This window comes from Fukomys damarensis, unplaced genomic scaffold (assembly GCF_012274545.1).
Source record: "Fukomys damarensis isolate Sample0158 unplaced genomic scaffold, DMR_v1.0_HiC HiC_scaffold_13, whole genome shotgun sequence".
NCBI classification, from domain to species: Eukaryota; Metazoa; Chordata; class Mammalia; order Rodentia; family Bathyergidae; genus Fukomys; species Fukomys damarensis.
In genome coordinates, this window is record NW_022900925.1 from 5,417,668 (window position 1) to 5,429,535 (window position 11,868).

Genomic DNA, 11,868 nt, shown 5'->3' on the forward strand with positions numbered 1-11,868 from the left:
AATGTAAAAAAAAAAAAAAAAAAATAGTATCTCGGTGTTTCAATTGCATTTTCTTGAATGTTAATTGAGTGTATTTCCTGTGTTTGCTATTTTCTTCCTTGAATCGTCTTCTATTAGAGGTTATTTGCTTTTAATCTTATTGTTTGCAGATTTAAAAAAAATAATTTTATCTCGCATATACATTCAAGATTTCTCTTTCAGTCTCCTATTTGACTGTTACATTTCTTTTAGTGATTTTTTTTAATGTACAGTTTTAAACTTTTTAAGTGACCAATCTTTTCATCTTTATTTCTACTCTTGGAGACATGAATGTAAGGCTTGTCGTACTCCAAGATCATACAATTATTCTGTTTTTTTCTACTTTAATGTAGTATAGATTTTTCTGGTCTTTTAATCTATATAAATTTATTTTAATGTTTATTAAAATATCTAAGTTATTTTTCCTGAATAGTTAACACTCTCAACCAACTTTCTTTGCATACTTTATTGTGAATTTAACAGCTGTCATCATCACAGTTTAAGTTTACACAACTCCCTATACACACAGTTCCTGTCCATTGATAATATTTTTCTGTTTATTCAAAATATCAGTGCTTTAAGTGAGACCATGTCTCATAAAAAAGAATACTAATTACTACATATTTCTTGTATATTTAAATGTTGTAGAGTGAATCCTTTTTTGTTGTTTTTGTTTTTAAAAATTTCCTGTTTGTCTTCTTAAATAAACTGCAATTTACTAGTCAAATTTTATTAAAAATCTTGAAATTTGGGGTGTGTCATGTAAAGTTTAAAGCTTAATTAATACTAGAAACAAGTAACTTGATAAATTACTATTTAGGAAATCAGAGACATAACAACAATTGGTTCTCTCCCTGCAGCTGCAGTCTGGAAAGAGACCTGCTAAATCCTTTGGGCATGGGGTATGTGCATGTGAGAGTAGGTGAGGAAAGAGAGGAAGCTCTAGCATCTAACAGAGATGATCACCATGGTACAGCGGAGAAAACACATTCATATCTGGCCTCAAAGTCATTTGATATCTTTGAGCATCAGCTGCTTCAGCTATAAAGTGAGGACAACCGTACTTGCATTTTTCGTAGGGATTTAAATGATGCAACAGAAGAGTCCACTGATAATAGCTTTAAGAACTCCTAGTCCTCTTCTCCATTGTAGAAGCATGTCATATTTGGTAACACGAAAGTCCCCAAGTGCAGATCAGACTCAAGTTTCTAAACTGTTGCTCATTTTTCTCTCATTCTCTATTGAAAATATATGAAAGGCTCACAGTCACCACAGGAAAGTATACAAGGTGACTGAATTAGATCTACCGTAGGGACAGGCATTCACGACCTATAGAAAAGATGATCATTTTCCTTTGCGTAAAGGATTTCATAGTGTTCAGCAAAAACAATTTTCACTGCAGTGCTCTCTGTTCTATAAAATTATTACTGGGTTAATTTTTCAATACAAGTGGGAAAGCTTTAGTAAATTACCATACACTCACTGATTGGGATACAATACAGTCTTAAGGTAAGAATTATCTTGCTATGGAGCAACTTGAAAAATACTTAGGATGTTACTACTGATAAAAAGACCGGATATAAACTTATGCGTGTATTCTGACTATAATCCTGCAAATATGTATCTGTGCAAGGATAGTAGGGAAATACAAATAACAAATAAATCAAAATATTGAGTTTATTGTTCAATTAATAAATAACATTTTCTAAATTAAAACTTTTTTGAAGCCTTAGTGTCTTGTCTGGAGCTTGAGTATCAAAAAATTCCATGTGGAAATTTACTTTAGACTGAAAACCCAGCCCTACCAGTCAGGAGGCAGAAATAGTTGACTAGCTTCCTAAAGGGGGAGTATTTCTGGGAATAGGAAGGGAGGAGTATTTTACCTCATCTGTGAAATGGGACTATTTGCTGGGGTTGCGTGATTATGTCCTATGAGAAAAAGGGGATGTTTTTGTGTCTCTTATAAAGGCCCTGAGGAATGATGTAGATTGAAGAATGGAAAACTTACACATTAGTCCAAACTGGGGTGTCACATGAGAGGTGTGGGTCAAGTGTACTAAGTATATGAGAGTTTGTGTATCCCCTTATCACTGCTACACATATCAATTGATAGTCAACTTCCTATCCATGAGAGCGTCAATAAATCCATCTTACCATATTACAGTGCCTTAATTCACTTTGAATTCTACTGCTTTTCTGTTGATCTAAGTTGGCTGCATACTGAAAACATCAGTCAGAGTAATTGTATTAACAAGAGAAGCACTCTGACAAGGGAAGAATTTCTCTTCTCTCACTAGTGGGAGAAAAGAAAGACATTATTCTCCCTTCAAAGTTTCCAGAGGGCATTTTTGTGGCACTCTGAAAAAAACAAAAGGTAAGAATCAGCCTTATGTATTGTAAATTTCTGGGAATGAAGGATACATCTTGTTTTAACAAAATTTGGAGGCCTCTTTCTGTTTTATCTAAGGCTAATGATACAAATCTGATTAAGTTGGCCTTGCTTTACTAGCTATTCTGGAAAAAGTAAGTACTACCTGCTTAATAAAATGGAAACTCTAAGTACTAAAATCACAAAGTTGCAAACTATTTGGCTAATGGTTGTTGTTATTGTTGTTAATCCTACTTATGTCTATCAAAACCTTTTCACTGCTCTGTGCTCTTCTCTTGGGCAATTCACATGCCACCAAGTCCAGTAATCCATTCCCATAGGGTAAATAAGAATTCTTTCTGCAAAAGAAACGCTTAAATGGGAATGCCTGAAAATATGGCAGCGATTTCAGTTTAAAAAACCTAGTACAGTGAAAGCCATATTGTCAATAATCCCTCTCAAAAAACTACCCCTCATATTGTCAACCATCCCAGCCCTCTTGCCAATGTCTGAAGTTGCTTCTGGAAGTCTTCTTTAGGGGGCATCTTTAGCTGCTTTGTCATGGCCGCCTTGATGTCCTGAATCAATTTGAAATGTTTACTTTTCATGGTCATTTTTTACTTTGAGGAAGAGCCAGAATTTGCCCAGCACCCCAGCCAATGAGTAAAGTAGACAAGGACACATTCTTTTTATGAAGCTACCTTTCCATGGGATGGCACTCAGATGCAGTAACAGGAATCACTGCATTTAAAAAAATCACACCTGGTAAAGACATTCACAAGAGAAAGCTTCCAGAAATGCTTTAGAAACTGACAAGAAAGATGTGATAAGTATGCTTGAAGGCAGGGGGAACATTTTGAGAAGGATGAAAGGCAATGTGTCTTTTACTGTAAATGATTTTTTGAAATTCAAACATTCACCATATATTCTGATCACCCGTTGTAATTGCAGAAAGATCTTTTCTTTAAAGAGCCAGGGGTGACAAAGACCATTAATAACTTCACCAATGTGGAAACAGATCTCCGTGTGCTGGGTGGACATTCCTGAGACCATAGAGTCAGAGTGAATGTGATAGCCTCCTCCTGTGCTATTCCTGCAAGACACAAGGAGTGGCCCTGGGAAAGCAGATACCTTCGAAGTGCACCTGCTAGCTCCTTACTCATCTGGCCAAAAATGCAAGATACTTGTTCATAATCCAGCAGATGACCAGTGGAGCCTTACTGGTGGTGTCCTCAGGTCTCCTACTCAGGTTGGACTTTTCTGAAACATGTAAACTTCTTACAGCATGACCCAGCTCTTTTATTTCAGTCATGAATTTCTGTTTTTCTTTAATCCGATTAGATTAGAATCCATTGAGTTCAGCTTAAGTCAATTTGACAAAGATTTACTGACTCTTTCTGTTATGTACTGTAGTAGATAAAAGATGAATGTCATTCTTTCTGGTCTTAAAGTATTTAAACTTTTTAAGAAAGGAACTAAGGTAGAAAGAACTGGATCATAATCCTTGGCCCATGACATACTGTTACACCATCATCACTGGCCCATAAATGACCCCTGTTCAATTAATTTGTTTGATAATAAGTATGTATATCTACTGTCAACCCTAAGAACAATATCAATAATGTGCTTTTTAATTTTGGGCTATGCCCAGTCTCTTCACGTAGCCTCTCTCAAATTGCTACTGCTCAGAATTTTGCATTTATATTCTCTTATCCTCCTTCACTTTTTCTTTTTTTTTTTTTTTTGGTCTTTTTTTTCCTCATTGAGTTTATTGGTACATTTTATGTATACAGTACAGTTACATTCATCATTGGGGTCTTGTACTTTACATAACAGGTCTTGGTTCTCATTTTTCCCCATACTCCTCCCCTCCCGATTTACAAAAACTTTATTTCTGTTTTTTCATTTTCTCATATATTTTTCTTTTCCCTTATTACCTTTCCCCTACCTTTCCCACTTCCTGTACACCTTTTGCCCTTTTCTTCCTATTTCATATTGTTAATTAGACCATTAGGATCTTACTTAGGATTATAGTTTTTCACACCAGAGAAACTATTTGGTATTTACCCATGTGTGACTTACTTATTTCACTTAAGAGTATATCCTCAATATGTATCCATTTTCCTATGAATGAATCTAATTTCTTATTCTTTATGGCTGAGTAGTATTCCATTCTATAGAAAACCACATCTTCTTTATGAGGTCTCCAACTGATAGGCAAAGGGGCTGTTTCCAAGTTTTAGCTGTTACAAATCAACATAGTAAAAATGGCCATACTACCAAAACTGCTATACAGATTCAAGGCAATGCCGATAGAAATTCCAACAGGATATTTCACAGAACTAGAAAAAATAATCCAAAAATTCATTTGGAACTAGAAGAGACCTAGAATAGTGAAAGCCATTCCAGGCAACAGACACATGGCAGCGGGTATAACAATTCCCAATTTGAAACTATACTGCAAAGCCACTGTGATAAAAACAGCATGATACTGGCAAAGAAACCTACCTAAGGATCAGTGGAATAGATAGGAAGATACAGAAACAACTCCAGATGTACTCAGCTACCTCATCTTTGACAAAGTAGCCAACCATCCTCAGTGGAGGAAAGATAGCCTCTTTAATAAATGGTGTTGGAAAAACTGGATTTCAACCTGCCAAAGATTAAAACTAGACCCTTATCTTTCACCATGCACTAAACAAGTGGATTAAAGATCTAAATGTTAAAAAAGAGACACTAAATTTGTGGAAGATAAGAACTCTTGATAGGCAGAACTCTTGAAGACATGGCCATAGGAAAAGACTTTATGAATAAATCCTCAGTAGCATGGGAACTAGTACAAAGAATCAACAACTGGGATTTTTCTAGTCTTAATACACACACACACACACACACACACACACACCTACAGCAAAGATACATTATTTACTTTACTGCTTTTGAATAGCCTTTGAATAATAAAAAGGTTTTCTTGGCAGTGCTGTGGATGGAACCCAGAGCCCCACACACACTAGACCAGTGTCTTGCCCCTGAGCAGCCCCCCTGCCCTTGACACTTGTATCTTGAATTCTCTATCCATGCACTTTCTAGGTCCTGGAGAACGGAGGGAGCCAACAAGAAGCAGGCAAATGTTTCGTTCATCCCTTATGAACAAATAACCAATAAACAAAATGTTTAGCCAGCCAAACAGTGATAAGAGCCATGGATAAAAGTGGATGGGGACAGTGGGTGTTGGGGTTCTGGGGTTCTTGAGGAAGTAGTTCAGTCAAGGACTTGAAAACACATGGTCTGGGAACAAATCCAATGTGACCAGACCAGAAGAGGGCAGTGGTCTCAAGAAGGTGATAAATGCCAGATCTGGAATCATTCTTATGTTTTTAAAAGAATTTTAAAAATGAGTATGTCTGAAATACATAGCACATACTGTCCTTGTGGTGAACTGGTGACATATGTAATCTTTCTCTGACTTTTGAAAGAGGTTTTTTTAAAAATTGAATTTATTGGTATATTCTAGGTACACAGTACAGTTACATTCATTACTGGGATCTTGTACCTTTACATGACAGGTCTTGGTTCTCATTTTTTCCCCTTGTCCCTGCCCTCCCTCACCCCCTCCTCCCCTCCCCACCTACAAACACTTTAATTCCATTTTTCCATTTTCTCATATTTTTTCCCTTTCCCTTATTCCCCTTCCCCTACCCTTCTCACTGTCCCTACACCTTTAATCCTTTTCTTCCTATTTCACATTGCTAATTATTCCATTGGGATCTTGAGTACTAGTTTAGTTTTTCACACCAGAGAAACTATTCAGTGGTTCCACCGCCTGCCTTGCAAGTGCAAGGACCTGAGTTCGATCCCTGGTATCGAAAGAGATTTAAATTACCATTTAGTATTAAAAATATAATTCATCATTCAAAATTAAGTTACATTTATTCTTACATGGTAATAAGAATTTTATTAAATTTATAGTTGTTAAAATTTTTCAAAAGAAGTTATGGCAATTCACATAAGATACTGTGAAACCTTAGGGTTGGGACCAACTTTAGGGTTGAGAATCCTGCAGTTTGTAGATGATGCAAATGAGATCTAAAAAGGTCAACTAAATTGGATACACATACATATATTAGATATCAAGGAAGAGTTATTCCTTCAGGTAAAACTACTTGTCAAGCTATGAAACTAATTAATAGTGAAAGTATTACCAGGGACTGGGCTATTTTGAGCTCATAGTGGGAATTTCTTCAGTAGTGTCCATTATGGTAAAAACTGGGGGATCGATCTGTTGGCCCAATAGCCTCAATTCATAAGAGGGAAAATTTGGCCCCAGAGATTTTAAGCTAAAAGTCGGAATCCATAGACTTTGTCAGTTGACTGAAAGATGGAGAATAGAGAAAGGACAGAGAAGGATGAGACCAGGGTCCTGCTGAGGTGCCCCACGCTGTCTCAGAAGGACAAGTAGCCAACTGCAGACACTGGGGGCCTGTTCCTGGGTGCAGGATGGGTAGAACACAAGAGCCGATGTGTTCCGGTATCTGATATTCAGCTGTGCGTTGACTGCTGGCTTTAAACATGCCTCAGCTTCTTTTAGCTGCAGCTCTAACTGCCAGAGCTTGGACTGCCTGAGCACCAGCTGCTTGCTGAGCTTATCTTTCTCCAAGTCACAAAGTCAGAAGCAAATCTTCTATACTCTTCCTCCTCCCATGGACTTTTCTACTCTAGGGGTCTCAGAGTTACTTCTCACAGTCCCCTTTCCTTATCCCGAATCTCTGCTTTCTTGCCTAAAGAATGAGAATTGTAATCTTAGGGAATGTTCAAAGACTAATCCAGAATCTTAGGAGTTTGAGAGGTTATCAGGTAGAGCAGCAGAGAATGTTGACCAAAGACCACTTGGATTGTAGGTAGGGTTGCTGAGATGCCATACTGAATACCCAGAGAATCTTGGGTTCAGATAAAAGTATGTCCTCAATATTGATACATACTTAAAAATTATATATTAATTTATCAAAAAGTCAAATTAATTTAGGTATTCTGTACTTTTATTTTCAAAATCTGACAACCGTACACTTGTGAGAAGTGAGGGTCAGGGAGTAGTAGGTATCAGACTTTGTCTTTGGGCTGTTTGAGACAGGCAAGAGAGACAAGAGAAAAAGGGAAGAGAAACACATAGTTCTTTAAAAGCAAGATCCATTATTGGATGCCTTGCTCTACTTTTGATCTGTGCATACATGTGTGTGTTTGCACACATATGTATATGCACTTCTTTTTTTTTAGCTGACACAGGGCCTGATATTAGGGGAAAATGTTGACAGTGACACTGATTATAGATATTGAATAAATAACAATAAGAAGTCAGGTGTGGTGGCACACGCTTCTAATTCCAGCACTCTGGGAAGCTGAGGCAGGAGAATTGCCAAGTTTGAGTCCAGCCTGAGTGACTTAGTGAAATATTGTCTCAAAAAAGCTTTTAAAAATTATAAAAACAGCTTGGGATGTATTTCAGTGCAAAGGCCCTGGGTTCAACACCCAGTATTGGAAAAAAGGCAAGATTAAAACAGTAAACATATAATCAGTTTGTGTAATAGTACATAAGATCCTAATGAGATAACTGACATTGTGAAATGGGAAGAAAAGGGCTAAAGGTGTAGGGAAAGTGGGAAAGGTAGGGGAAAGCAAATAAGGGAAAAGAAAAAAAAATATGAGAAAATGAAAAAATGGAAATAAAGTGTTTGTAAATGGGGAGGGGAGGAGGGGGTGAAGGGAGGGCAGGGACAAGGGGAAAAAATGAGAACCAAGACCTGACATGTAAAGGTACAAGATCCCAATAATGAATGTAACTTTACTGTATACCTAAAATGTACCAATAAACTCTATAAAAGAAAAAAAAGTACAAAAAATATAATCAGTTTAAAAGCAACACTGATTAAATTTAGATAAACTGCTATGATTTATGTCAATCATAGTTTTGGCATTTTGGTTGTTTCCACATAATCTTTATGTGTCTTCAGAGAATCATAATGAAAGCGTCTAAAAAAAAATCACCTATTTATGGACATTTACAAATTAAATAACCAAGGGGCCGGGGATTTAGCTCAGCAGTTCGGTGGCCTGCCTTGCAAGCGTAAAGACCTGAGTTCAATTCCTGGTACCAAAAAAATAAAAATAAAATAAAATAAAATAAAATAAAATAAAATAAAATAAAATAAATAACCAAGGCCCAGGGAGAAGATGGAATAGCAGTGTATCCTACTGTCCATTAATATTAATAATAGCATATTAATTCATTACCAGGGCTTACTAAGTGCTGGGCATCTGTTTTAAGAGGTCTAGTTGCAGTATCACACTTAATTCTCACAACAATCACAGATTCATTTTCACTATTCAGATGAGAAAAGTCAAAGCATGGGGAATCATGCAACTTGTCTGAGGTTCAAGGTCATACAGCTAATAAGTGGAGGTGACTAGTAAAAACTGAGTTAGTTTGGCCCCAAGGCCAGCATACTCCAACATGACTCCCTGCTGCCTCTCAAATCAGATGACTTTGTACCACTAAACATGTTTGTAAACATAAACTTTCAGAGCTGACTAGTTCTGTAGCATGATTTTGTACTTAATCCCAAGGCCACTCAATTACAGTTTACGGGAAGTTGGTAGGATGTTGCTGCCACTCACATCCATTTCGGCGTGAGAAAGATATCCACTTGCAATTACAGGGAGTCTAAGTTGCTTTAATCAGAAAGCCATTTCATTTAGTTTTGAGATTTTTTTTTATAAGATACATAATGGAAGCAAAGGTTTACAATGAGGCAGAAACAGTTTAAGGAGTTTGTAGTTTCATGAAAGAAGAGGAGAAGAAAGAAAAGGACAGGGAGAAATCAAAACAAAGAAGAGCCCCATTTTAGTCGCTGTTAGTTACAAAATAAGCTGAGATCCCCCAGAAGCCTTGTTATTAGCATGCTGCCAATCAAACTTCAGCAGTGGTGCAGCTATTGTTATAATTACATCCAGAAAGAATAATTACCACCTTAAACATTATGGTTTTTCCCCCAGTACCACAGAAGAACTCAGGGCCTTGTGCTTGCTAGGCAGGCACTCTGCCACTGAGCTATATCCCTGGCCCTAACATTACATTTTCTAAGTTTGAAACGCTACTCTTTTATTTTGTCGGCTGAGAGATTATCAGCCTTTGCATCCCAGATGACCAAGCCACTTTGCACATTTCCAGACTCCCGTTTTCCTGTTTCTCAAGGATGGAGGATTAAACTTGGCTGCTTTTGCTTCTATAGCACGTTTCCCCCCAAGCTATCCTTCCTATGACGCAAAATCCTATACACTCTTAAATCTGAGAGGGATGGAAGGGAGGAGGGTGAGAGGCGGAAAGAATGGGATTCTCTAAGTTCTAGGTTCAGGGACTGCAGATTTACCTGGAAGAGCCCAGGACTCCACAAAACCCTGGAGATGGAAACTGGGAGCAGAGCAAAAATTGTCTTTCCTTTCTACTGCGCTTTAAATGAAGGAAGCGTTCCTTTAACACACTTACTTTGTAAGTCTACTATCAAGAACATCACCAAAATCCTTCTAGAGAGGATCTAGCCCCTCCCCACCCTCCGCAGCGGACCTGCAAGGGAGCCTTTGAAATGAACAGTTTCAGGCAAAACAAATCTACATCCTCTCTTCTTCAGAAAGGTGGCAGTGTTGCCTTGCAGTTTTAAGCAAATTACCAAGTGATGTTGAGGTCTCTGGTTGATTAACTTAGCAACCGCCTCACCTCGACGAGGAAAGGAAAGGAAAGATTTAGTCCACGACAGACCCCACGGCTGGCAACTGCCACACTTGTCCCTTAGCTTCAATGGCATCATGGTTTGTGGCCGTCTAAGCTCTTGAGTTTTCAACTTGGTTCAATAGCACAAGAACAACACATCTTCAACCAATCCCATAGACACCTAAAGCCCAGGAATAGCTAAGGAAGTTACGGATGATCCTTGCCTCCCAGCATCCATTTTTCTCATTTTTGAATCATCTTTTCTCAGTGAAACCACTGAGCAGCCCTGCTTACAAAGGCTAAGAGAGACACAGCTCAGGAATCACAGCAACATCTTGCTGACACCTGTTACACAGAAGGTTCACACCAGAGCTCTTAAACAGCCATCCATCTTCTCAGCAGGTGTTCTGCCACTACTGAGTGGATTGTTACCACTGGTATAAAACCAACAATATACACAGAGCTACTGAGGAACTCAAGCAGTCAAGTGTCGCCCTGTCTAATCGTGGGCACCCGTGTACCGCTGCTTTAGATGCATGTGCATAGCGCCTTGAGAAGGAGCAATCAAGAGTTCCCATCTCTCCCTTCCACTCACCTCTACTCAGCATCCTTTGGGAAGATTCTCTATGTGCCACTAACACAGAAATTTGGGGGAAAATTCTCCATTTATAAATATCAGATGGTTTGGGAAAGAATATTCGTGGCAGTGGCCTTTTTTTCTTTCCTACAATGATGTCATTTTAAATTCTTGGTGTGCTCCAAATTTGCTATTTTTACTTCCCCCAAGTGACTTTTTTGGGAAATACATTTGTTTTGATTAGCTACATTTTCAGTGACCCCTGTACCTAATACACAACACCAGGTTCATATTCTCAGAAATTTTAACTGAATGTTCCGCAGTTTCCAAACTTGAAACCTCTTATTTTTTCATTTTTAAAGCTCTCATTGGACATACTCCTCCAAAATTTCTATTCACAGATACAGGGGGAAATATAACAAGATAAAAGGACTGGCCTACTCACAAACAAAACCCACACTCCGCAACTGAAAGCATTTGTAAAGGAAGACATGAAAGGCTCCCAAAGTCAGATAAAATCCTCCACTTCCAAAATGTGCTTCTGGGGAACAGAGTTGAGGTAGCCACAGCGGGCTTTGAGATATTTATGGGAAAGTAGTTCTAGAGTTGAGAATCACAGAAGAGGAAAGTTTAAGAAGAAACGCTAAATGCCTTAGCCCTACCTGATCTGAACTTGCTTCTAATCAGCAAAGAATGCTCAGACCCCAGGAGTGTCATGGTGAGTCTCAGCAAGCCGCTGGTCCCTTTGCCAGACGCCCCCTGTTTTCCACCAGGAACAGGCTCCCAGGAGCCCAGCTGACCGCAGTTAACAACCCAGAATTCATCCAACTCTCTGTGAGCTCCCCAGGGTAGGAGAACGGACGGTGGCAGCCAGTGTCCCCAGAAAACTGGCGCCTCCCCCCTCGCTTCGCGGGGCTAATTAACTCGTAGCCGGCAAGACCCTCCTCCCTTGAGGCCTGCCAGGAGCCGCGGCATCCCAGGCGTTCCTGGCTGATGTCATAGGCTGCCAGCGATTGCGGTGTAACACCACCACGCCTTTATGAAGGTCCCAAGTTTGCTATCTGATACTCTTTACTACTGACAGGCTCTCAGCCAATCAGGAGAGGCGAGCGGCGCCCGGGGACCTGCGGCCGCCAGGGGAGCCTA

General features: G+C 38.9%; 1 protein-coding gene across 3 annotated transcripts in view; it reads right to left on the reverse strand.

The window, feature by feature from the left end:
• The window catches only part of Myocd (myocardin), a 98,753-nt gene extending 87,037 nt beyond the window's left edge, over window positions 1–11,716 (reverse strand). For all 3 annotated transcript variants that reach the window (XM_010615008.3, XM_010615009.3, XM_010615007.3), the window contains exon 1: window positions 11,385–11,716. In XM_010615008.3, coding sequence (XP_010613310.1) covers window positions 11,385–11,439 — 55 coding nt within the window. In that variant the 5' untranslated portion in view covers window positions 11,440–11,716. The remainder of the gene's footprint in view (window positions 1–11,384) is intronic.
• Between the last annotated feature and the right edge of the window lie 152 nt (window positions 11,717–11,868).